Source organism: Ammospiza caudacuta, chromosome 1 (assembly GCF_027887145.1).
Source record: "Ammospiza caudacuta isolate bAmmCau1 chromosome 1, bAmmCau1.pri, whole genome shotgun sequence".
Classification (NCBI taxonomy): domain Eukaryota; kingdom Metazoa; phylum Chordata; class Aves; order Passeriformes; family Passerellidae; genus Ammospiza; species Ammospiza caudacuta.
In genome coordinates this window covers 32,815,860-32,843,485 of record NC_080593.1, presented here as the reverse complement: position 1 = coordinate 32,843,485, position 27,626 = coordinate 32,815,860, and the positions used below count along the sequence as shown (strand labels likewise).

The 27,626-nt window shown below is 40.2% G+C and overlaps 1 protein-coding gene across 1 annotated transcript in view; it reads left to right on the top strand.

Annotated features, from left to right (window-relative positions):
• IGF2BP3 (insulin like growth factor 2 mRNA binding protein 3) overlaps window positions 1–27,626 on the top strand; it is a 112,348-nt gene that overhangs the window by 61,280 nt on the left and 23,442 nt on the right. The window contains exons 5-11 of the mRNA XM_058805763.1: window positions 8,214–8,265; window positions 8,359–8,422; window positions 16,559–16,843; window positions 18,997–19,131; window positions 19,692–19,814; window positions 22,205–22,340; window positions 24,148–24,279. Of these exons, the coding sequence (XP_058661746.1) occupies window positions 8,214–8,265; window positions 8,359–8,422; window positions 16,559–16,843; window positions 18,997–19,131; window positions 19,692–19,814; window positions 22,205–22,340; window positions 24,148–24,279 (927 nt within the window). The remainder of the gene's footprint in view (window positions 1–8,213; window positions 8,266–8,358; window positions 8,423–16,558; window positions 16,844–18,996; window positions 19,132–19,691; window positions 19,815–22,204; window positions 22,341–24,147; window positions 24,280–27,626) is intronic.

The following is a 27,626-nucleotide window of genomic DNA, read 5'->3' as shown; positions in this document are numbered from 1 at the left end:
AAGCACAGTCATATCTGTACCAGAGGGAGCACTTCATACATGTGGCCCCTTCTTGAAATTATGCCTGTGCCCTTGTGGAGAGATTTCTTGGAATTTGTAATTGTTGATAGGTTCCAAAAGATGATTTGAAAATTGATTTTTTTTTTAAGTCTGACAGATATTTGTTATAATTGCAGGATTCCAGCTTTACAGAAGGCATTTTTTTGAATGCACAAACTATTATTGTGCTGAAACTAAAAATATCAGGCTAGCACCAGCCTTGTAGAGCAGTAATGAAGTGGCATCAAGACTTTTAAATAGCTACAGAAAATAGCTTTTAAAAGTGCTATTTTTGCACACACAGACAAAAGAGAGTAAAGTGTATAGGAGAAATACAATTTTCCCTGATAAAGCTCACAATTAAAAAGAACAAATTTTCTGTAATGACATGGAGGTAACAAAATTGAGAGGACTGAAAGGATGAAGGGGACAGGAAAAAACATAGATGTTTCTGTTCTAGTTTTCATGGCCTAGAACAGGACATGGCAGCTTGCACTGCCAGGCTGAGCCACAGCCTTCCTGATGGAGACCAGTGCTTGGTGCCTCCACAGGAAAGGGCCAAAACTGCCAATAAGGCACCAACTGCATCTTAGTATAGCCCTGTGAGTAAAGCAGAAAAATCATCCTTTATCTCAGTGTCTTTTCCAAACATTCCTTTAAGATTTGCCGGTTCCCTTGCTTTTGTGTAGTCTATCATTTAATCAGAGTTGAGTAATGAGTGTTCAGTGGATAGTAATGCTTTTAAAACTTTTTTTTTTCTTTCCCTTTGGCAAACTACAAATGACATGGTAGAAGTAGTGAGGAGTGTTTCCACTTAAGCTGGCCTCCCCAGCTGGAGAGGAGGCAGCTGAACACGAGCTGGTGCTGCTGCTGCATCCTGCTGTTTCACAACCCCCATGTGCCAGCCCGGCGTGTGATCCCTGCCTCCCTCACACTGAGCCCAGAAATGTCCTGGTAGCCCGTCTGCCCCAGGAGGAGGGACCCCAACAGTGCCCACAAGGAGCTACTGGGAATGGGGATCAGCTCCATAAAACAGCAGCTCCCGCCTTTAAGGACCAATCAGTGTGACAGTGCTTTTTCATTTCTGGAAATAAGGATGAGTACTGAATCAGGAGGGTTAACATTAGTGTTAACCTGGTTCATAAACTCCAGTGTTATTTGCAACTGCACTTGAAGTTACACCCTTAGTGTGAAGAGAGGGGAGATTAATGAAGTATTGTAGCAGATATTGTGAGGTGCTTAATTGTGTTCAGATAATGTTGCATAAATACTTTTTCTCTGTGTTTTCAAACTTGTTTTCATTTAATTTAGATGAAGGGTGAATAGAAGCTGCCAATTTGGCCATCTCTACATGATTCGTTATTTCATAATACCTGTATCATATTCCCTCTCACTCCTTTCCAAACTGAATTATCCTGCTCCCTTTAATCTCTTTGTGAAGGAGGCCACCCATGCATCTAATAAGTGAGGTTTTTTTGCTTTTCTCTTAAACATGTCTCAAGTACTTCTTTTAGCCTTGCAGACCATTTAATGCCATTTGTCAGCCTTGATACTATGATTTTTCTTTCTCCATCTCATGCATCTTTAGCATAATGTACACTAATCTTTCGTCCTTATCAGACATTAAAGAGACTATTTCCAGCTTAGGGTGTAATGCGGGAACATGAAAGCACATGAGAACTTTTTGTGTTCTGTGTTCAGCACCTGGGCTAATCTTGTAGCCCAAAAATTTTCTTTTGAAATTTCTTCTATTTTCAGAGCTTTGTTAGAATATTCTCTCAGTGAATTTTTCTATTGTACGAGTTAGTTTTTTTAGAAAAAAGGAGAGGGAGGGAGTTTTGATACTGACGTTATCTGTTATGATTTATCATGTTGCTTATACTTGTTGGATCCCCTTTTTTTATTTAGAAACCAACCTTCTATTGGTAAATCATAGTAATTATACTTTAAGCAATTTCTGACTTAGCAGATTCAAGGCAGGTACTTTTAAATGCTATTTCATATTAGTGTGGTTTTAAAGCATTTAGCCCTCTCTTTCCTTTACCTTTTTAAATATACAGGGATTGTGTGTATATATATATATTTATATATAACAACTGAAATGGTCCAGCAGTATTATCTGGAAATACTTAAACACATGTGGTATGTGGAGTTAGTTATAATAGTTGTACTCACAGTTGCACATGACGTTCTACCTGATACCTATTTTCAGTTGCTTCCTATGTTTTGCTTAATTCAAAACACTGAAATTGAAATAGTTTACCACATCCCTTACCTCCTTATTTCTTTTAATTGAGCATTTCAGAAGTTCCACAGTTACACCAAGGTAAATGGGGACCTGCTGTTTGCTCTTAGCCCTGTAGGGAGGGGTGTTGGCTGGGGCCAGAGGGTGGCTCTGCTGCCACCAACAAGTCCAGCCTGTGCAGTGGAGATGAGCAGTCCATAAGAGCTGTGACCCAGTTATTCACCACACACTTTCTTAATTTGGTAGCAAGTTGAGGGCTTTGAGGAAGACAAACCCTTTTGGTTAAGGGGAATTGAATTTGTTGCCATGGCAAACTGAATCCTGCACGTTCTGGTCTCTGGTGCTGTGCTCCCCTCCCTAAGCAGAAGTTGCTATTAGTTGCTAACAGTGCCTTCAGCTTGTCTTGTGATGGGCCTGAGGTCTTTCCTGCAGAAGTGCTGTGTTCCCCTTACTACCAGAAGTGGCACTGAAGCTGCCCTTTGAACACACAGACGTGCTGAGCACTATGGAAAATCAAGCCTTTGGTGTCCAAATTGGTCACTCAATTAGTAGTTCCTTTGACAATTTTGTCTTTGTTCTCTGTGGTTCAGCATTACATTCTTAAAACCCTGGTAATGCCACCTAAACAGAATTGTATTATAGGGTAAACTTATTATTAGTTTTGAACATTTGGATATAACTGTAAGTTCCCAGGAGAAGAATTCACTCCAGGGTTTGTATGGGATGTGGTAAATAAGCCAGAGTTATTGTTTTCAGGCGCTGCCTTTCTGGTGTGTGCAAACAATGACTTCAGCAGCTTCCAGGCTTATTTTTCTGATTCTTCCAGACTATGGTCATGGTTTCATGAGACAGTAAACTGGGTTTTGGAGGGCCTACAAGATGAAAAACACCATCACCACATGCTGCAGCGCATTGGGCCATTGCAGACTGGCTTTGCCTATTCAAATGCCTTCACGAGGTTTTGGGAAAATAACTGTGTCCTGGCAGACTGAATTGGGTATTCCATGTCCATGCTGCTTTGCCTTTACAAGGAACCAGCATGGTCTGACCTGTTTGGTGAAAATGGGCAAATTTGGTGAAAATTGCTGTGTTTGGGCTGGGGGGGGGGGGGGTGGCAGTGATGCAGAGAGGCTGAGCAATGCACTGGGTGACCTGGAGCTGAGTTCACCTGTCCACCACAGTCTGCATTCAGGCAATGCAGTGTTATCCAAGTTACACCTTTCAAACATAACCCTCAGGAATTTATTAGGGTCTTCTTCAGTTTAATTTTCCTTCTAAAGCCATGCTAGCTGGGATCCTTGTTGGGAATATTGATTTTTTTCTACCAACCAAAAATAATGCCAAACTGAAGGTGCTTTGAGGAGCCTTTTTGCCATGGTCAGTTGTTGGCAGCTGATGTGGCTGTGAGAGGAGCAGCACCTCTGCCAAGGTAATATCACACCTCCAAGTCACAAAATGCCAGGTCTGCCCCTGCTGCACTGCAAATTCTAGTACACCAGGGCCTGGTGGGGGCCACATCAGACTAGTTAGGCTCAATTAATATAATTAATGGAAAAGGACATTATGGTGAATTTTTTTTTTGTGGACTTAGGTATATCAAGAAAGTACTTGAAATATGGAGATGGCATTCATGGTTCAGCCAGGCTCAGTATCTGTGATATCAGCACTGCTTTTTACCCCACCCACATCCTCCTTTCATTACCTGGCTCTTTTGTTTTCCTTCACCCCCCCAATTAAATCAAAAATTTTTGTTTGTTAGATCACATTGTAGACTCAAAGACTTTGCTAGCCAAACATTTCTATGTGGTTTCTCAACTGAATTACCCTAATACTTCTGTCTTTTTTAGCCTCTGCTATTTATGATTTCAGTTGTGTTGTCTAATTTTAATTCCTTGTCAACATGACACAGGAGTCATGGAAACAAGGGGGTGGTGGTGGTCTAATGGATTTGGTCTACATGAGAGGAGAAAATAATTTCAGGTTCTCCAGCAGCAGTGTGACGTTCCTGTCGCTAGGTGCACGTGTGAGAGAGAAACAGAATGGATAACTGTGCTTACAGACCAGATGTCCTGAGACTAATTTCCTAACAGTGTACAGCAGAAGTCCTACAGCACTATGAGATGATGTGTATAAAATAGTCTGTTCTGAAAGTGTAGAAAACTGCTCTGATTTGTTCAAAAGTGCTGCTTCTAAACCTGTGAAATCTGTATGAGAGCTGCGGTATTTTAACGTGTGCATCGAGCTCTCGGTTTCACTGAAGAGTAATGTTTCCTTCCTTTTTTTTCCATGTAAAGCAGCCTTGATTTGTGGGGCTTGGTGTAGGGTAATGCTGTTTATAATGAAGTCAGAATTGGCTTTTAGAGCCTGATGAATGAAAGTCCACAGTATAAGACTGCAGCTTTTTGTGAGAGAGACATCTGTGCTATAACAAGAGCAGGAGACCCAATTTAGACAACTGCTAGAAGGAGGGCTCAAGAAAAGGAAAGACCTTTTTTTTCTAGCTTAGATTAAATATTTGTACAAATAAACTTTTCAGCTGCTCATCAGAATTGCTGCTGCACCACCAACTTGGCTTTGAATTTTGTTCTGATTGCCCAACAAGGCTGTACACGAAGAGTGTTACGGAAGAGCAGCTCAAACAAAACATGTTTGTTTTGCAGCAGAACTATGGGCTTTGGACTAGAGAGAAAAATTTGGGGAGAGTGAAAAGATAGCGAGAGACATATGAAGAAATGAAAGATGTGAACAGAAACTGACTGTTGCAGTAAATACATGTAAAGCAAGGAACTTGTGCAGGAATTGAGTTGTATGTTTTGAAAGTGATTTACAATAGAGGATCTGGCTTTGAATATGACTGCAATGACTTTTCCCCACTGGATCAGCTGGTTCAGTTAAAAGTTTTCTCACCCATGAAGCTTGCTCCTCACACTCACTCACACATACCCCAGCTGCTGCTGGAACTGTTGTACTAGTGCATTTTTATTTAAAAGGCTACCTCTGGAGTGTTGATCACACTTAAAGTCCTGCTGCATGAGGCTGATGGGAGATGAAAATTCAAGTTTCTCCTGAAGACTGTGCTGTAGAGAGCAAGTGTCTTTGACCAAAGAGGATTGTTTCTCATTTTGGTTAAAGCAAGCTCCAATCCTTTGAGGAAACTTCTCATAAATCTGTTCAGTAAAGCAACTCTTTTAAAAAGATGGGAACCCAAATCACTTGGATTAAAGCCCAGATGGACACTGTCTCTGACTGAAATGGATCAGAAGAGGATTAAGGAGCAGTATAAGTGGAGAACTCCTGCTGGAGAGGGGTGTGATTCTGTGCATGCCATTCTGGGCTGCTCCTCAGTATTAACAGCAAAGCAGTCTTGGGGTTCTTAGGCTCCTGGGAGCAGATGCAAGGGATAGTGGTGAGAAGTTTCTGATGGCTGATCACAAACATGCTGAAAGTGCTTTTTAGAGAAAATGTGTCTTTTAACAGTTGTGTGGATTCAGCTTTAAAGTATTTATTTTATTAGTGAAGATGGTGACTTTAATATGTGGGTTGCAATATAAAGGTATGCTTAGCCCAGAATATAAGTTGAATATAGAAATACCTTATAAAATATTGATTAATTATTACCAAGCAAACTGTTGTGGTACCTTTGGTATTCTAGCACTCTTTGCCTGTATGAATAAGGAGGAAAATGAAATTCTGTTTTGAAATGATGGAGCTTTGGGGGCAGAGTGGCCATGAGTGGTGGTCTGCACAGTTCAAACATAATCACAGCTAAGCACACTTGCCCATGTTGTGGCACGGTCTGTGGTGTAGGGCAGCACAGGTGTTGGCATACTGTAGGGACAAAGGAATTGCTTAATCAGACTAATGAACTATTTGGTATCTAATTTCAGCTAAACATCCCAGAAAGGATCTCTAAGCCAGGAAAAGCTTTGCTTTTCTTGTTTTAAATCCCTGACCCCACCTGGGGTTCTGTTCACCCACTGGTTTCAGTGGATCCCTTAAGCAGTCTGTGGAAGGAGGTTTTTCTCTAATCTCATGCTATGGCTCTCTTGGCTTGTGTGAGGTACAGCTGCAGACCTGCAAGACCTCACAACTCTCCCACTCATCTGTGCCAGTGTTTTAATTGTCTTAAAAGGATCTTCCAGAGACTTTTCATTTGTTTTAATCCCCTGGAGCATCTCTGCTTCAGTAATATTTAGCAAATTTCAGTGCAGACATTCACTTAGATTCCAATTGTCAGATCCGAGGAGCAGCAGAAAAATTATTTTTTAGGGGATTGAAAAGGGAAATTCTCAGACTAAGCTAATCTCTATTTGTAGAATGAGAGGACAATTAACAACTTGTCTATGAAAACAAAATTCTTGCCAAGAAAACTTACTAGAGTCTCTACAAGAAGGATGGGGAAATTCTGCAGTTAGAAGCAGTAATGCATTCTCAAACTTGGTGAGCACTGAATTGCCTTTTAAATACCTGGTTTGAAATGTTACCTTTGAAACATCTCTGTGCAGTTTAAACTTTAGTAGGTGGTAAAGAGTGGAAATTGCACTGATATAATTTGTCTTTGGGTTTGGCATATAAAATACAGTTGTAGTAAAAGTATGTGGTAGATGGATAGATTATAATTTAGGAATTGTAATCTCATGGAGACGTAGTCTGAATTTTACATCTTTACATTTTTAGGGACTGGGGTTTGTGCACACTTGATTGCTGGTTCTAGCAAAGGGAAGTGGCACAGATGCTTTTTTATGCCTACTGCTTTCCTTTATCTTTGCTTCTTTGTTTTCTTCCTTTCCCTAAGGGGTTTCCTCTCTTTCTTACTTACATTTCTCCTTAAGAGATTACCTGAAGAAATGTCATTTTGGTTACAGAAGGGTGTGCAAGCTTACTTTTTCACTTCTTAATGTAAATTGTGAACCTTTCCAGCATCAGTTAAATTTGAGACAAAATATTAGGATGCAATACACCACAATGCTGCTGCACTTCTGTCTGTGCTAGTTACTGCCAGAGTCACCATTTTCTGCAACATTATTTCTCACCAGGAAGAAAATAAAACTCTATACCATGTGAATTTTAGATGTGGTACAACTGTGGGTGTGTTAATGCTTTTACAGGAATACTCTGACACCTTGATTTTTCTCCAGAAGCTTGTGTATTTCCCCCTTCTTCATCCTCCATTTGACAAGAATAAAACTATGCAAAATACAACTACTTAATTTAGGTTTCTTTTGCCACTTGTCACATACATTTACCTGTTTCTTCCTAGCTTTCTACTGAAGGAAAAATGAATTGTGATTTTCAAATAATGGTGAAGATACTGTTGTGAATGGTTCCACTGGCATGGTGATCTTTGAGAAATCTGTCAAAATAATTCTGAAACAACTCTTCATGTGCTGGTTTTTCCTGTTACCTTCTCCACACAGACAATTCTCCACTAAGGAAGAGAATGACACTTTTATGTACAACCTAAGTGTGTTGGGAGGGAAAACCCCAATAACTCTAAACAGGGACAAAGATAGATATATGTTCTTGGGATACATGGAGAAAGTTTTATTTTGGATTTGCTGTCCTCTAACTTTTTCTGCCTCTCCTTTAGCCCACTCTGAGAAAAGTGAGGTTTTTTTGAAGGTTTATTTTTATTGAAGGTTTATTTTCAAAGTTTGGAGTATACAGTGCAGTGTGCCTTCCTGAAGTTTTACTTTGTGTTTTCACATTAATGAAATTTTAAATGCAGATTTTCTGACAGGAGAGAGAAAAAAAGCAATGTATGCTTGTTCTTCCTGGAATAATAATTTCTTCTTTATTGGAATGGCTGTCTTAAATGATCTATATTCTCCTACAATAGTTTAAAAGATTCTGGTGGGTTTTAGAGCCTTTTTTTGTTTTGTTAACCTGCTTTGAAATTTAAATCTGTAATTTTTTTTACCTCTTATAGGTGCTGGATAGTTTGTTAGCTCAGTATGGAACTGTGGAGAACTGTGAGCAAGGTACTGTTACTACTCTCAATTTGCTTTTAAATTTGAAGTGGGAAGTGAATGCACACTGAACTTACCCTCCTCCTGTTGCATTTTCCTTTCTAGTGAACACTGACACCGAGACTGCAGTTGTAAATGTAACATATGGCAATAAGGACCAGGCTAGACAGTAAGTATCTGTTTTAGTTGTTTCTGTCACCTAACTTGCATTTTGGAGTTCATGTTGTTGTGACTTTATGTGTGACTTTGCTTCTGATCACATCACCATTTTAACAGTAAATTAAGGCTTGACTTTTAAGAAAGTTTGGTGTAATTCACCTTAATTAACAATTTTTAAAATCAGCTTTGCTTTCATTTTGATGAAAAGTAAATTAATAATTTCAAAAAATGGAAAAATTGAAGAAACTTTTTTATTGGGGAGAGCAGAAAATTAATTTGCCAGTTGGGGAGGATAGGAGTTATTGTTTAATGATTTTTTAGCCACATTTCAGTAATGCCTTCTTGCAGTGTTCATTGTTTTGTGACTGTTTCTTAAACAAACAATCATAGCAAAAATAACAGGGGAAAAATATGTAGCTGCTAACCAGAATACAGGACTTTTTTGTTAGAAAATTTAATGCTGCTTCCCAACACACAAAAGGCATAATATGCATACCTAAAATAATTTATTTGGTATTTTTGAAATTTAGGCTGCCTACTTTATGCTTGCCTATATCTTCAGTGATTGCGAACTTTTAATCTAGTTATTAACATTTTTAAAATGTTTTACTTAATCATTGTTAGTGCATACTTTTCCTTTAAAAATCTGTATTATGTACCATGCTAAAGGTTTAATTTTGCTTCTCTACCACAAAAAAAGGACTTGTGTGGTTCTTAAGTTTTAACCTGGTGACATAAACTTACTTCCTCTCGTTCTAGTCCTGGCAGGTCAAACAAAACCAAACTCATGGAATAGCCTACCACAATCTATTTTAACTTTGAAATTTCTGCCACCTTGTGGCAAACTAAAACCAGCAGTTGAGATGCAGGGCGTGCTTATGGTGTGCATTAATTCAAAATTACAAATGAAATAATATTTGTACATATAATTAAGTAATTATCATCTGTGCGTAACTTGAATGCAACACATGTATTTAATCTTTCAAAGCATTAGGTTACTTGTAAATGTATTATAAACAAATGTGATGGGAAACTTGTGTCAGTGGTATCTCCTGTGTATGCTGCAGCCAAAGGAAATGATGTTTTCTTGAATTCACTGTTTAACTTTTCTCAAAACCTGAATTGTTCTAACAAGTCCTTCAGGTTCTTCTGTTGCTTTTGATTCTGCTGCATAGCAATTAAGAAAGGCTGTATTTCTAGTTCTGAAGAAATCATGGCGCAGTGTTACAGATTAGTACTACGTGTGCTGGTTTCTCCTTTGAAAATACAAGGAAGTACTAAAAATATCATGGAAAGAAGTAGAATATATTTTTTTGAGCCGTCGTCTGTGATGTGGGTTCCTGGACTTGTCCACTCCCTTCTGAAGATGAAAACAACAGTTTCTTCCCCAATTTTAGGTGCTAAATTTTAGGGTCAATCCCAAGGAAATGCTGGGATAAGCAAAGACTCTGAAGAAGTGTCTAAGATGATAATTTTTTCTTTTCCATAAGAAACCATGTGACACTAACTGAGAACCTGTTGAGTTTGAAGCAGGCAAATTGGCATGCAGCATGGGTGTTGTAGGGCAGCTGAAGCAATGCAGGTTGAATGATGGCAGTTTGGTTCCTTGGAACAGGTAGAGAAAGTGGAGGAACATTGATTAGCATTTGTGAATGGTTTCACATGACACAGGTTTTCTAAGCAGATGAGTCCATATTATGTACAAAAAATAGCTCAGAGTTTGGGAGGTGACCTTGCAACTGTTTAGAAACCCCTAGGACAAGTCTCTAGATCAAGGTAATTTTAGGGAAAAAACTGTGAGGGATTGGAATGAAGGCTCACTACAGGACCTGCATGTGTGTGGGTTTTCCACAGTGACTGTTTCAGTGAAATGGTTTTCCCAGACCTGACCTAGCTCTGCTGCTTGGAACTGGCTGTGGGGGATGGCAGTGGAGAGGGAGCAGAGTGCAAGTGTTGATAGCTGATAAGGGCAGTGCTGGTCATCCCATGAAGGACATGCAGTAACAAGAACTGACTTTATCAAAAGCTGTTTAGGGCTGCAAAGAGTCAGCAGCTGGTAACAAGCTTTGTAGTTTGGAATTCAGCTCTTTAGGGTATATGGTGCTTTGCCATGGCTTTTGGATCAAACACCATGACATGAAGATTTCAATGCTGCCACATACAGTGGGTCCCTAGTTCTAATTGCACCTCAGCTGTACTTTTTGCAATGCACACACTAACCTCTCAGTAGTGTTGGCTGAGAGAACATGCAAAGTTGGCTACTTCCCTGCTGGATATCTGTATGACATTGCCATGACTCTTGGAGTGTGTACTGGCAGTGTGAGATGAGGGTGCTGCAACACAATCTGGAGATACTTTTGATAAGCAGTTCTAAGCAAGTGTGGTATGCATTGCTTGGAGGACAGTACTTTTGAATAAAACTTGTGGTTCCACCCAGCTGGGAAACTAAGCTGCCTTCTGTCTTGCAAATCTAAGTAGTTATGGCAGAGGTTTTTTCCTCTAGGCTGGTACTACAGTTGTGGCATGTTCAATTCAGGTCTGCATCCAAAATTAACTTGGAAAATGAAAACACTGAAGATTGCTGCAGTCTTTTTGAGAAAGAAGTCTTAGAACAGACAGCACCCAAAATCTGAGATGTGCACAGTTCCTGACTTCTAGCTGGGACAGAGGTCTTTGACATGTTGTGGTGGTGCCTCTTTCCTACTGGAGAGGCACAGTGTGTCTTGTCAGAAAAAGCAGGATGCTGCTTCTGTGACCCCAGAGCAAGGGAGCCAGCATGGCAGATCAGGTACTGTTTGGCAGCCCAGGAGCATTGTGGAGGGATGTGCAGAGCAATGTGTGGGTCTTGGAAAGCCACTTTTGCTCTCTAGCACTGTGAGTAGCAAAGAGAAGGCTGGCACTACCAGGTCTTACACCACATCCCTCCTCTCCTGCAAGCACTTGAGAGGAGAAGAGATTTGTTTGAGCTCTCAAACTGCCCCTGCTGCTCTCCCTCCCAGAAACTGGAGAGGGCTTTACAAAGTGTGTGTACTGCTTGGTTAGTGGCATAGGCAATGATTGGATGTTGTAGTGGGTTGTGGAATATTTGAAAGAGAGGAGAGGGTGAGGGACAGAGGCTGGAGCCTGTGGTTCACCCTGCACAACCCAAGCAGCTGCATGCAGGTGCTGAGGCAGCCTGGCACATGCTTGCCAAAAGACAATCCCCCTTCTCCCAATATCAATCCCTGGCTGCAACCAGCAGGACATGCTGACTGTGTCCTTGTGACATGCTGCCACCTAAATTATGGCTGCTGGCTTCAAAAGTTATACCACCCTCCCTTTTCCTGCCCCAAAGATTCCAGTGTGTAGGAGTCTAGTACATGCTACAGGATTTAGCTCTACCCAGGATTTTGAAAGTCCACTAGTGATTACCTCTTAATCAGAATAATTGCAAAAAGTTTTTATTAGCCTTTCAATGAAAAACACATCTGTGTGTGTGTGCACAACATGTATCCTTGAATGAATGAGGGTTCACATAACTAATACTTTTACATGCCATTGTGGGTCAGGGCTAATGTTACCATTGGAATCATAATACTGAAAACTCAGTGGTGTATTAAAAGCTTAGGTTTCATTTCGGCTTTGTTTTCAGAAGTACTGGTGAAACCCAGATTTTTATTTCATGTTAAAAAAAATTATGCTAAAGAAAATTTGCCATATATGTCTTCTCATATGCAATTGTATCTGGTCAGGGATGAAAAAAGAAAAGTGGTGTATGTAAAAGCCTCATGAGAGAGTGAAATATATTCTCCTTCTATTGCTTAGTGTCATCGTGCTATCAGTGGAAGAATGATTTCCAGTACAAGACTTGATGCTTTTGCTGTAATAATTTATCTAGGGTGTTTAAATTCCACTAACATCAAAAGGGAGAAGGCTGGGCAAGCACCCTCTTGTAGGGAACTCATGAGAGGACAGTGGTGAGATGTCATTTTGATGGGAAAAACTCAGGTGACTAATTTACAGAATAGTTGTTTAAGGTGTCATTTTCATGTAGAAACTCTTGGTTCTCAGCAGGTGTCACATGAACATGAGCCAGGCTGCTATCCATCTTATCAGTGCATAGACAGTAGTTGCTGCAGTCTCTTAATGAATTCATTTTATTAAAAAATTCAGAGCTATGCTAAGAGATTTCTGTGTACCAGCTCTCGCTGGTATGTGAAATGGAAACATTTTCTGTTTCTACTAAATATAAATTTTAAACAATGACTTCAGGGAGGAGAGCACCTCCTAATGGGGCAGGTAACTGAATTTTTTTCTCCGTCTTTGTCCTCATTGGGTGACTCTTTAGGCTTTTAGACTCTGTATAAAAGTGGTCTGTGGCTTGTTTCAGCAGTGCTCCCTGACAGAAGCAGTCTGCATGGCCTTTCTTAACTTGTGCTCATGGAAGGAGAGCCCCCAGCACTTGGGAAGGCAGAGGTCTCTGTGGGAGGACAGAGGTGGTGCTGCTGTGTTCTGGAGCCTCCAGGTGGTCAGTAGTGAGCGCATGTGCTTTACAGAAGGAGCTTGGTGTAACCTGTGGTTGGAGGAGTGCAGCAGTGACAATAGCTTTGCCTGAAAAAGATGCCCCTAGTGCTGTGAGGAACTGGTCACCTGCTTTGAGCTGAGGCTCAGACTTCCCCTGAGAGCAAGGCTGGCTCTCCTGATAGCAAGTGCTGTCCTAGATGCTGTTCTACAGCAGTTTTGCATCCATCTAGAAGACAGTTCTTAACCACTTGTCTCTTCCTAGGTCTTCTTCCACATCTGTCTCTCCAGCCCCCAAAGCAGTGCCTAGATGCCTCTAAAACTGAGCTTGTTATGGTGCCGAAGGGCTGCTGAATCATGACATTGCCTAATTCTAGCCCTACGTTTAGTGCCACAAAAGTGGTAAAAATTAGTCCAGAAGAGCTGAAGAAAAGTGTATGACTGTACTTTAAAAGTCTAGTGAAAATTGTCAAATATTGGAACGTGAAGGCCAGAATCAACAAGCCAAAGGGACCTTTCAAAAGCTGGGGATTTTTCTCTGTAAGAAATGCGCTAGAACAGTGTATGTGCTACATCCACTGCAAATCAGTTATCTTGGCATTCCAGTCTGTGTACCCAAATCTGTGTAGAATATGGAACCACACACATACCCAGGAAATATCAGTTCCACAAAAGGCTTGAGAGATCAGTATTTAATTACTGATTCTTCTTCTGACTTCCCATCATTTGAACAAGTCAAATTATAAAACAAGTCAGACTGTAAAATATGGAGAACTCAGTGACTCACAGGGTGAATTATTAGTGTGTTGTTTTTCCATGTCATCATATGGCTTTGGTGGCCAGAGATTGTTCACTGCTGACATAATTAATTTTCCACAATGGCAAATGAACTTTTTTCAGTTTGCTTTGAATTTAAGGTACTTATAGACAGATGGAACCATTTAGCAATTTATAAATTGTTATTAAGAAGAAAAATTCCAACCTTCTTTCTAGGAAAAGTGTGGTGCACATGTATGTGTATATGCAAGTGTGTGTGTATATATACATAGCTGTTGCTGTAAAGTGTTTTTTGTGAAAGCATGATAGGTATGAAGCCTGGTTGCAAACAATAAGCCTACTCTTTCCTTTCCCAAGCACTTCTAAGGAAGAGTGAGAAGCATGTTGCACTGATTTACTGTCAAGTTTTATGTTAATGCTGGGATTCTGGTCAAAGATGTTTTAAAGCCAGAGGAGGCTGATGCATTTTGGGAAAGAAGCAATGCCTGAACTTGTCAAATAAAGGCTTGGAGGGAAATGAGCTGGGATGGACATTAATCTGGAGCCTATCAGCACATTTGCAAAATTGTTGGTGTTCATTTCTCCAACATCTCGATGTTTGATTCCAAAAGAAACCAGGCTTGTGCAACTGGATGGTCTGGCAGTGCTGTTTCCCTTCATGGTAGAAATTCAGCCTTCTGGTTGATTTCAGTGAAACTCAGCCTAGAAACAGAGGTCATGGATATTTGCAACCAACAAGAAATTAGCCTGTTCAGGGTGTATGGAAAGGAAAGGTCTCAGACCCCTTTTCCAAGTAGGATGTCCAGAAAGAGAGAGAGACTTCAGTGGAATGTCTTTCAGACATTGGAAATCTATGCAAAAATTAAAAATTGAGACAAATCCATAGAAACGTAAGTCTCACTAGTCTGCTCACTCCTCTTCCTGTTTTGTAAACATGTTTTATTGTGTAATAAAATGCTCTTCCAAGTCCATGGAGTAAAAGATTAAAAATGTCAGCTCTGAAATAACCTCACCAAATTTTAATCCAGCTCGTTTGCCACTTGCTGTAAAGGATTCCTCTATTATGGGAGTAATTACACTCCTGGCAATTCCCAAAGGACCTGTGTCTCATTTGGTTAACAGAAGTATTTAATGAACAGTGATCAGTTATTCAATATTTTGCTTTCTTTGTTCATTGGCATTGCCTTGGGCCTTATTTATTATCAGCCCTTATTAAACATTGTTCCAAAGACACAAATTACTTATTTTCTCATAAGCTCTTTACTGTCAGACTGGAGTATTTTGAGGATGCTGGCTCAACCCCTGAGAGAAGAGGGACCTGTTATCCTTGGTACCCAAATACCACTTCTTAACTGGGCTTCAACAGCTCTTGTGACCCAGACTGTGAAATGGGACACCCAGGAGACAAATAGTATTTTTCACTTGCTGGCCTTAAAAATGTAGGCAACTGGCTATCATAATCTTTTATCTCTGTAGTAGAGGCAGGCATAAAAGTGTTGCTGAGGCTAATGTTTGGTAAACTGGCAGTAGCGTCCTGCAAATATTCATGAATGGAGGGGCTGGGTTAAGTTTCTGAATTCAGAGACCTACCTCCAGAGCATATAGTTGTTGGAGCTTTTTAATGAAAGTATTGGTGAGCTCTTTAGTAAAAGATGCAGACTCCCTCCCTCCCACGAAGGCCTTCAATTTAAATTTTGGTTTTAAAGAAAATCTGTCTTTGGTTCAATATTAAGTCTGGCATATTTCAGTGCATATTTCAGTGACCAGTATATTAATGATAATCTGAACAGTAATACTTTAAATTCCTGTTTGGGGCAAATGTGTTTATTTTATTCCACTGGTTTACCAATGTGTTGCATGTAGCTTAGTTATCCCTACTGTTTGCTAGATATTTAGTCTTATTGACTCTACTCTGTTTGGGAGTGGAAGGTATTCTTCTACCTTCTGGAAATGTCATTTTTGAGTTGAGTTGTGTTCCTCCTGGGAAGAGGAGACCTGAGAGTGCCTGCAGAGTTGTCCTTGGTTAGGAAGAGGGACAGAGCGATGGAATGCTGAGTGACCAGGAGCTTTTCAGCATGAGAGACCACAGCGAGAGAGGGCTGGGTACATTTGGGCAGTATCCCTCTTCAATGCTTTACTGTAAGAACAAGAGAAATTGAAACAACATTTTAAATGCCTTCTAACAACTTTGCTTTCATGGGGAGTTTAACATAGACATGGGGCTTTAATTTCCTTGTTAACTTTTAAACTTACCTTCAACGTGACTAATTAATAAGTTGCAAGGTGCTGTTGCAGTCTAAGGGGCATTTCAGATGCCATTGACTTGGTTTGAGTGCTTCTTTTCCTGCTGAGGTGAAGGTGCTCTCTTCTTTCATAAAAATGTGTTTTTTCATTCCTGTCACAGCTATATCAGTTATTGCGAAAGCTCCAGCCAAATAGCTGTGCTGGCAAAAACCCTAATGAAGGTGCTCTGATAGCAGCTAAAAAGTTTTCCCTCTGGAGCAGCTTTGATTCTGTTTGGGAAATTGATTTAAATTAAATCAGGCAAAAGAATGCTTTTGAGTGTATAAGCTCTGTCTCCTGTGAGGTTTGGCTGGTAGGGTTGGACCAGCAAAATCTTTAAAGTGTCAAGAAGCCCAGGACAAGCAAGAGCTAACTTGTAGTGCTTAATACAGTGGCTTTGTGTAATCGAAATCTTGGCTGAAGAGTTTCAAATGTAACTTTTCATCTTGGAATGTGTTTTTAGTTTCACCACACAAGTCAGAGAGGACAGAAGTCTATGTCTGAATAACTTGTCATTTCATAAGGCCCTGTGTGTGCTCGTGGGGCTTTTTTAATCTCCTCTCTCCTCCCCTTTCCAAATAAACAGAGCAATAGAAAAACTGAACGGGTTTCAGCTTGAAAACTATTCCTTGAAAGTTGCATACATCCCTGATGAGATGGCAGCCCAGCAACCTCCACAACAACATCCCCAGGGAAGACGTGGATTTGGCCAGCGGGGCCCTCCCAGGCAAGGGTCACCCGGCGCAACCACTCGGCAGAAACCGCAGTCGGACGTTCCGCTACGGATGCTGGTTCCCACTCAGTTTGTGGGAGCCATTATTGGAAAAGAAGGAGCAACAATCAGAAATATTACCAAGCAGACACAGTCCAAGTAAGTCATTTTACAAAACTGATTAATAGCTTTAATGTTGTGTTATCATTGCTTGTGTAAAGAGGAGTTTGCAAAACTTCATTATACTAACCTGCATGGTCAGAGAGCAAATGAAGATGACAGAGAACAGGAAATATTTTGCAATATTTATTTAAGGACTGGATTCTGTCCCTGATACATGTTCAAGTGCTATCTGACTTTTTTATACCTCTTTAAAAGAGAAGTGCTAGCAGGATGGTACTCTGTTGGAGAGTTTTGCTTTCAGATGTACTAATATGGTTCTGGCACAAAAAGTGAAACTGAAAGAGCTGTAATATGTTCTGGGGGATGTACAGTCAGTGTGGTGATGTACCCAAGTGTCCCAAGTGTACTTCAAGTGTTTATCTAGTTTTAGTTAGAGAAGGGCATTTTTAGGATTTGTAAATGTTGTCCTTTCAAGATGTGGGGGAAAAAGCCCTAAACAAAGAACTTTTTTTATCTCCCTTCCCCCTCTGTTTCTGGAAAATACATTTGTTGCTATCAAGTTGCAGACCACACCAAAACACAGATTAAGGAAATGCACAGGAGGCAAAAAGCAAGCTGCTGAGTGACCTAAGAAGCTTAGAGCACTGGGGTCTAGAGACACTGGAAGAAGAGATTGTTTCCAGTGTGTGTTAAATCCTGCCCACAAGGAAGAGCTCAGCACAGATGTAGAGGGAGGGAGGTGGGGTTCTTATTGCAAGAGTTTTTCTAGGATGCCCCTAAAAGCAGAGAATTGAAAGGCTGCCTTCAGAAGCCCCCACTGTAGGAGCCCCTAGTTGTGTAGTTGCAGCAAGCAGGACTTGGGAATGAGCTGTGTGTGAGGGGAATGAGGGTGGGCAGGAGCCTCAGTTTTGAGAGTAGTTAATGAGGATAAGGGACTCCTCTCTAATTACACCCCAACCCCCTACAAACAGGCTTACCCCCCTCCCCAAACCCAGGATTATCATGACGCTCCCTCCAACCTCTCATTAGCACAATGTAGCCCAGGAGACTATTCAGCATGTTTAACAACACAGGTTTAAGAGATTTGTGGTGTCCTGACAAGACTTGGTTGTAATTTTTCTATGGGTAACCAACTTTTCAGGTGATACATAAAACATCTAATTCTTGGACTATAAAAATCCTGGAAGATTGACATAGGAAAAGTTTTATGTCTAGAAGAAGGGTGGGTGGACGAGAAATAATTGCAGGTTGCTAACTTTACAGATATGTGACTTTGAGAATGATGTTTTCACTGGTTTGGGGATTAAAAAAAGGAAATTTCATCTACTTTCATTTCCACCAAGGATTGCCAAGATGGGTTTCTTGGAAAATGCTGCATTGTAAAACAAAAAGAGTTTTCAACACTTGAAAGAATTGCAAAAATAACGGGGCTACTTGAAAAGCAGCATGGTTGTTTCAGTTAGAAAACAGCTGTTACATGTGAAAGAGGGGCAAAAACAAAAAGCAGAGGTGGAAAGAATATTGGCAAGGAAAAGTAATATCCAAGGCATTGTCTTTATGCAGGTAATAACTAATTTTTGTTAAATTCTTAGAGCTGCATAAACCTGTTGTAGAACAAGGCTAGTAGTTTCAGGGTGGTAGAGCGCAGAGTAAAGGTAATATAAGGACAAAATCAGGCCAGACAAGTATAAGAAACTAATCTTGTGGATGGATGCAAAGTACTACCATGCTACTTGCTAGCAGAGGAGTGCTGGGAAACTCTGCTGCTGAGGTATTTAAAATAAGATGGGACAAAGCCTGACTGTCCTGCAGCTGCACAGTCACTCTAAGTGGAGCTGTGGGGCTGGAGATGGGGCACTGGGAAAGCTTGATGAGATGCTGTTGTCTTCAGGGGTTTGCTACATTGTCTATCAACTCTCCTGAACATCTTGATGGGAGTTTACCAAGAAAAGGAGATCCCAGTGCCCACAAAGGTGGGGTTTAGCTGGTAAAATCAGGACAGGAGAGGCTCTTCATAACACTCAAATTTGTATGTAGGAAATGCTTAAGTAGTCATAACCTTTTCAAAATTAAACTACTAATATATAGTCAATGTTAGCTCAAAATAAGTTAGTTTTACAACAGTCGGAAGTGCACAAGGCTTACCATAGAGTGTGTGGTTACCACAGAGTGTTTTTCTTTCTTTCAAGAATTGATATTCATCGTAAAGAGAATGCAGGTGCTGCTGAGAAACCAATTACCATCCACTCAACTCCTGAAGGCTGTTCAACAGCTTGTAAAATTATTATGGAGATCATGCAAAAGGAAGCTCAAGATACTAAATTGTGAGTAAAAAGCATTTCATTGTGGAAGCATTAAAAGTTTTGAATTCTCACTAGCTCCATTTAAAGTCATAGTCTTTAAAGCTGTTAACAAGTGAATATTTGCTGTTATCCATATCTAAGTAGGTAAAGGTACTGAGATATTTTACCTTACAGGATAGTCTACTTGCTTAATTAGCCCCAGCATGCTTCTGTGATTTCAGTTGTTGTCTGGCTGTGACTTTGAGGTGAACTGGAGCAAATATGAAAGTTTCTCGAGCAACTGACAGCTTTTAGTCTGAGTGAGCACAACAAGTTGTGAGCCCTCACTAAAAGCTTTAAGATCTATTTCTTCCCTCCCAACAGCTCTAGTTACTTCAGTCTGAGCTTTATTTAGTTAAAGGTATGCTGTAATTGAGTTATCGGTGATAGTGCTTGAAAGCCCATTGCACTTGGACTTATTCTGCATGCAGTGAAAGCATGTAATTGTGGATATTTCAATGAAAATTAAATTTATCCATAACATGCATAAAAGCTTGTACTCTGGTCTCCAAAAGTCTCACTAGGTATAACTTCCATTACAGTACAGAAGAAATTCCCTTGAAGATACTGGCACACAACAACTTTGTTGGCCGACTTATTGGCAAAGAAGGAAGAAACCTGAAGAAAATTGAGCAGGACACAGATACTAAAATCACAATATCACCGTAAGTTTTTGGTGGCCTGATTTTCAGTGAGATGTTAAATGGCAGCAGTACTGCCATGGGATGTTCAGGTACAGAGTTCTTAGAAAAATATTCTGTGTGTTGAAGGCTGAGATAACAGCCCTTCAGAGGCCTTTCCATCATATGGATTAAACTGTTGCTTAAGCTCAGTTAAATTTCATGTAAACAGTGAGTCTTCATTGTAAACTCAGTCAAGAGCAAGCCTAAAAATAACATAGGCTATGTGGAGCCTGTGTTAGACTATATTTTAAGTGTCAGTTGTTTCTAATATATTATACCATATGTAATGATGATTGTTTGAAACTATAAGTCTGGATCAGTTCTGAGCTATGTGTGAAAATGAGTGAAATTAGTGATGTTTTAGTTTCCCGTATATATTAAATTCTTGGACTGGAAAGAAAGAAATAGAGCAAATGAATACTGAAAAGGGTATCTTTAGTAGCAGTTCTGTCCCTCTTGACCACTGACAGCCAAATTACAACACATTGGCTAGTCTGGTGCAAAGTAATAGCTTTTTTGGTCTGACTTTGTGAGGGTATCTGAAACCTTTTCAAATTTAGCTGAGATTAAACAGGAGTTTTCACCTTTACTGGAAATCTGTAAATCACTGATTAGATTAACATCTCTGTAGAAGCTTGGCAGTCAACAGTAGTTTTACCCTGGAGTAATATCTTCAGAGAACCTCCTGTTCTGAATAATGAATGCTCTGGCATGAACTTCCAAGCATTTGAAGGCATCCTGGATTTGGCTTTAGCCAGGAAGGGTGAGAATTAGGCTTACAGGCTGTAGGAAAGGGAAAAGGTTTGGAAGACACATGAAGATGTGTGAAGAGGTGTGAATACATGCAGGAGACAAAAAAAGTAGTGCAGGAAATAATTCAAACGAGGACAAGGAAGCTGCGAGTAAATGTGGCTCTTCAAAAAGAGGAAAACAAATTTAGATGAAAGCACCTGAGGCCTTCCTTAAAGGTGTGTGTGTGTTTATGAATTAATCAGAGGAAAATAAATAGAGAAAAAGCACCTAAATAGGTGTGCTTCAAGAATATATTTTATAGGGCTAGCATGCTCTCCTGAATATGTTTGCATAAACATTTTATCTGCAAACAGTACACAGACTATTAATGCTAAAAGGAGAAAAATGTGTACGGAGTACATGAAAAAATGGTCTTCATTCCATGAAATCCGCTTGTCTTTATTGATGATGACACAAATAACACATTGTCTGTAAATAGCTACAGAGTAGTTTTTAATTTACTGAGTTAAAGGCTTCTTTGCATTAAAATCTTGGCCTCAAGATTATATTTGTCATACTATGCCTAAAATAGCCCCCTGAAGTCATCTGGTGTAATCAATACAAAAATGAGAGCATATATGCCCATTGATTTTGCTATTTCTAATTAGTCTTTCTCATGATCTCTTCATTCAGGCCTTTGGGTAAGCTTGTCCATAAATTTAAAGGCAGATGGCTTGGGAAAGCGTTTCCTCTCTTCTCTGGGATGTTTCCCAACATTTTCCTTCCATAGGCAGTACTTCAGTGCTCATGCACTAGAGAGTCAAGTGGATGTGTACTGTGCCTGCCCCTGCTTGGCTGAGCTGTGCAGGCTGCCATGCTGCCTGCTGTGCAGGAAGGCAAGGCCTCGCGTGCTGCTTCCTGTCCTTCCTGCCACGGGCTTCCTCACTCTGCATCCTGCTCTGCACTTTGTCTGCACCCCTCTACCTTTCCTCAGTGCATGGCTATGCCATGGCTTCCCAGTGTGTTTAATCCACGTTACCACAGTAGGTTTGCATCTGTTGTCAAATAGAACACTGGTTTAAAGCAGTCACCCTTTCATTTTCCCTGAGGAGTTACTAGTGTTGAGCAGCAAATGCTGACTTGCACACAGCTTTTCTTTTCCCCACTTTGAGGGTTTGGAGGCTCTCCTGCAGTTTCACTGAGGCTGGGCTTTTCTCCAGTTTCCTTAAGGAATATACCATAGTTCTCAAGGAAAGAATGTTTTTATGGTGTGCTTCTGAGGTGTCTAAAATGTGTGTGAAGCCCTGTCCCAGCTGGCAGTGCTGTGTGAGGTGGGACACGGCTGCACTGCCCTGCAGCAGCTCTGTGTGCTCATGCACAGTGTGTGGCTCTGTTTTGTGCAGCAACCAAGTGTGTCCCAGCCACACCCCGCCCCAAACCTCGCTGTGAGGGTTTTGTTGGGTTTCCCAGGATGACAGAGTTTCCCCACATTATCTGAGGATGTGTTTGAACTGTGTTATGAACTGATACTACAGCCTTTGGAGGGCAAACTCGACATGCTTGGATGTTGTTACACTCAAATGATAAATCTGGATGATCTTCTTTGTTTGCTAATTAACTGTGCTTCTGTGTCATTGCAGATTGCAGGATTTGACACTCTATAATCCAGAAAGGACCATTACAGTTAAAGGCAGTATTGAAACTTGTGCCAAGGCTGAGGAAGAAATCATGAAGAAAATCAGGGAGTCCTATGAAAATGATATTGCTGCTATGAATGTGAGTTTCCTCAGGGTGTGGGCTCTTTCTGGGACTAAAACCACAGAAGGATTTTGGGTGTGAGGGACCCCTGGAGGTTGCCTGGCCTAGCAGTAGGCCACACTTCAAATTTAAACCAGGTTGTGTAGGGACTTGAGTTCTCCTTAACATTTCCATGGATAGAAACCCATAGTGTCTCTGGGCAGCCTGTGCCCTGTCTCACTGCTCTCATGATGATTTTTTTTCCTAATACCACATCAGAATTTTCTGTTGCAGCCTCTCTGTTGCCTCATTTATTTGTGGGAGTGTAGGCAAGCATTTTTGTTATTTATGTTTGCTATTTTAATGGAGACTTTTTCTGGTTTATTTTTGAGTGGGAAAACTGAGAACTTTATTTAGACTGAGGAAATGAATGAGCATTTAATTTTTTTCTTGTTGCAAGGACCTGAAGCAGGGTATGTTTGTGCTGTTGTGGCTTATGTGCTCTGGCTTGCATGTTTTTTAAAGAAGTGATTTAGTCTCATCACATAAATAGCATAATAATGTGTGGAAGAAAGATCCCTCCTGTTTTTAATTATTTCATTTAAGAAGGTCTTATTAAGGTTTTTTGCTTGATGTAGATGATAAAGGCATTTACCTATTTGAAGATGATTGGTGATTATATGATGAAAACAACATACCTCATTAGTTTGCCAAAGTATTACTAATGCATATTGAGAAATGATTGAGATTTTTGATAGTTAGGAAAAACATTGTATGTGCATGTGTATCCAAATCTTATGGTCTAGAGTTGGAATGGAAATGTTTTTTCAGTTTACAGTAGTCCTGACTTTCTAGAAATGTCTGTTTTCATGCTTATCTTACCAAGTGAATATTCTCCCCACTTTTTCCCCTGTGTCCCCCACACAAAGCAAATTGCAATACATGAGGTACTCACGAGGAGCAAAGTATTCAGTAATGGTGCATTTTTGTTTCATACAACAAGCAGGAACATGGGGTGAGTTAGAGACTGTATTGCTATTTGGCAAAGGTACGGAAAGTCAAAAAACTACCTCTGTTACTGTATAGGTTTTGAGTTTAGTTTGTAGTGATTATTCAGGTAGCTTCTGAGGTGGTGAAGTTTTGAGGTTTTTTGGTGTCCTGTGATTGACTTATCTTAATGGCCTGAGACAGCACTTGTCTCTCTAGCTGAAATATTTCTAAAGCATGTTCATGTTTTTGAGTAATAATCTGGAAAAGGGAAAGGGGTGCTGACTAGTTTTGTATCGGACAACAAATGCTTCCTACCACGTGACGATGTCACTTTTCTCAGGTGTGGTCAAGCAAGGGACATGCAGCTTTATAGCTGATCCTTTCCCAGCAATTGCTGAAGATATCTCACTTCATCTTTTGCAAGGGAGGGAGGATGGGGTAATAGTGTCACATACATGTTCCCCCAGTGTAAGAAAAGCAGGGCTTTGTACATGATCTTTCTCTGTTTCTACAGGGCTGTCTTTTTAGTATAAGGACAAAACTACTGTTTTTCTGATAAATTTGTTCACTCTGAAAGTAAATAGTACTATTATCTGAACATCTTGCTGTAAAATTTGAAATGTGTTTTGATGACTAAGTTGTAGCAAGTGATCCCCATCTGCCTTTCCTACTATGTGTTTTTGATGTTATTGGTCTGTACATGCGTCTGGGAAACAGGTTTGAATGAGAGTCCTTTGGGTAATGGAAATGACTTTCTTTTAAAATAACATCCCAAAAGGTTAATAGCATATGCCAACTGGGATTTTATTAGAGTTAATAACCAGGACTCTAAATCTTAACTCCTTTGCCATTGCAGCTTCAAGCACATTTAATTCCTGGATTAAATCTGAATGCCTTGGGTCTGTTCCCACCTTCTTCTTCAGGAATACCACCTCCCGCAGTGAGTGTTGCCTCCGCTGCTGCTGCTGCTTCATATCCACCTTTTGGGGTAAGGGAAGCTCTGATTGTGGCTGGTCAGTGCATGGTGATACTAATGGCTGCAATGCTGCATTTTTTGCCCTTTTCCCCCAGAAAATCTGGAAGGCTGTTTTGCTAGCTGTGTTCTGTCATTTTTCTAAATGCTGTCTGTCTTCCTGCTTGCACACTGAAAAGTATTTCATGTGGCTGCAGTTGGGAGCAGGCATTAGTTGTTTTTCTAGTGAAATGCTCAGTGAAACTGGAAAATAGTGCTGCTTAGAAAAGTGTTAGATTTTATTTTATATAGAATTTGAATTATTGCACAAAGAACTTCCACATAAAATAGCATTTCAAAATTGCTGGAATTGGCAATTAACAATGTTAGTCTGCAGTTTTATTCCTTGTAGTATGGAAGGAAAAGAAATTATCTCTTGTCATGAAGTGGGAATCTATGTGTAGCTAAAGTGTTTGTTTGAATGTAGCAGTTTTATAAATGCCCTGTTGAAATGCAATACTGCTAAATATATAGTATGTAAATTGCATGGATCAGTCTCCAGAAAGCTGTGATTTACTTGCCATTTTGCTCTCTAAAAAATACATGAAAAAGTTTAACAGAATCTTACTCAAATTCTTTGCTGATTAGTAAACATAAATGAGGAATTTTACTATGGAGCAGAAGGTGATTTGTTGTACCAGAAACCTCCAGAGTCAGTCTGGAGCTGAGATGGTGCTTTGCTTTCAAGAAAAGACAACCTCATTACAAGGAAAAGGTGGTGTTTTTTCATCTCTTTTCTGTTTCTCTGCTGCTGGTTGTTAGCAACTCAATGCAAGGTGAATTTTCGAAACAATTCTAACAAGTCTCTTAAGAAGTAGATGGCAGAACTTTACAAACTCTGCTGTGTTTGACTTGGTCCCCTTCTTTGCCCAACAGTGACATCTAGAGAGCTGAGACTCTTCATGAACTAGAAACGTGAAAACACTAAACTCCATCAAATAACTCAAGTTATGTTGTACTAAAGGGTAGTTGTGGTATAAATATTTTTCCCAGAGGAAGAAGCCAAGAGAGAGTCAGTGCAAGGACCAGGAAAAATTCTTCTCTTGTAGCATTGTTTGTAAAAATGAACAACTTTGGTGTTATGAATGTATTATGAACTATTTTGAGTATAATAGTGGCTTTATCAGAAAAATGTGCTTCAATGAAAGCTACAATAGAAATATGTTTATACTCAGTTATTTTACTGTCAATAGCAGAGCCTCCATTTATGACAAACAAGTTCTCTCCCTCACAGTCCTTCTGCACTTCAATTAGATTGGCAGACTAAACTAAACAATACAGGTTTCTGCTTCACTGCATTATAGAAAATGCCATCTCTGGTAATGAATTGCCTCAGGTTTTTTCTTAAATACTAGATGTGGTTTGTTAAAAGTATATAACTTTCTATATTGGTAATTAAAAGTGTGGCTTTTCCTGTCTTTTTACTCCAGATTTGCAGACTACTTTGCTATTCTTGAGATTCATATTGTAAGCCCACAGTTCTGTTCATCACTCAGTTTATTTTCATTTCTTTTCCACTTTCCCCCCCTGTTGTGGTTCCTTTTGCTTTAAATATGCACCTAAACAGTGCTGAATTTGGTGGTTACTCCTGTCTGTCCCTCTGTTGCTAGTGCACCTTTACCCCCCAAATGCACCTCTTTTGGCCTGCAAAGATCTCTGGCAGTATCCAGGTTTCTGGAAAGAGGATAATGGCAACATCTGGAAAAAAGCATCAAGAAACAAATGTCATTGTGCAGAAACTGTGCAGCTGGAAGTTCAGATCACTGTCTGAACTCTCTTGCTTCTGTTTGTGCTCATTCCTCTGAAATGGCTCTCATTCCATGCAGTCTAGATGTGTGGCCAGCTAACATGCAGAAAGAAGGGATGAGCTTACAGACTGGGAGGTGAACTCAGATTTTGTGGAGGTTGGGGGTGGTACTGATACAGCCCCTGAGTCAGACACTAAGGGCTTCTAAAGCAAATGTATGAACAAAGGGAATTATCTCACCTGTTTGTAACTAAATGTGTTGGTATTTGGAAAAGAGCAGGTGGCTCTGTGGGCTTCAGGTGAGTCAGCCCCTCAAATTACTTGGAGTGCTTGTTGCTCTCTGAGGAGAGAAAACAAGAAAAAGTATGAGTCTATTCCTTTAATGGATGCATTAGTTTCCATTTGGAAGACTTTTAAGTCTTGTGTATGAATTAATTTTCTGTAACTTTTGAGCTTTACTCTCCTCTAACTTTTTCCCCTAGTAGAACAGTTTTTCAGACACTGATTAAATTGGTTATTGAGGCATTCACAAGTAGAAAGAGAAAAAAAAAGTCTGGCTATATTTTGAAGGAGAAATTGATACATTTTGAAAGGCTAAAGGTAACCACAGGGGGAGATCTAGGAGAACTCATAAGGGATTTAAAAACTAAAATAAAATCTGTGTGTCTAAAAGAGGCTTTGGGGAAACAAGGTCTTAGAAGAAAAATTAATGGAAAACTCCCAGGGAGACTTTATGTCCATTTACCTATGAGCTATTTGTTACCAAGTTCATTATTTTGACAAAAGCATTTGGACAACCCAAGTCCCTTTACTATGTTTTCAGTGCATGTCCTTTTATGCTTGGGAGCAGGGATTAGTGGATATTGAAGATATCCCTTTCAGGAAAGTGGAAATCCTTTCTGAAAACACTGCTGGCATCAGGGTCTAAAGAAGTGTATCCTGCTGCTGCCCTGCTTATTTGTGTGTAGTGCAAGTTTTGCCTTCTGCTCAGGGCTGCCTCTTCCCTGTCTCCTGTAAGGTGTGCTCCCCAGCAGTCTCAGCTACAGCATCACTTGGCATCCAGGTGTCTGAAGTCTGTGCTTAAAGCTGTACAGAGAGCCTTGGGACACCCCTGTGCTGTGTCTGAGGGTGGGTTTGAAGCTTTTATTGCAAAATCTGTGTATGGACCTTTTCTTCACCTCATTGTGGGGATGGACTTGCCTGGGGCTCTCCCTTGGGTCAGAAGAATCAGGTGGATGAGTTTGGGAGTTTGCAGCAGGGTTTCCATATGGAGCTGATGGTTCATATGAACTACTTTCAAGTGACAAGGTGTGGTTGTGACCTTGTATAGGACTTGTTCCCAAAGAAACTGAAGTGTCATCTTAATTATTGAAACAATGATCTGTCACATTCCTGCTGCTGCGTTTTTAACATGGGTATAAAGAGGAAAAACCTGCATAGACAGATCTAGGATTTTGTAACAGTGCCAGGGCTTAGCAACAGTTCTGAATGCTCATACACACAGCTGGAGCCAAGTGTTCCTGAAACATTCTGTACTCAGGAGCTTGAGGCTGAGTAGTTAAATAGGTTTGGCTGT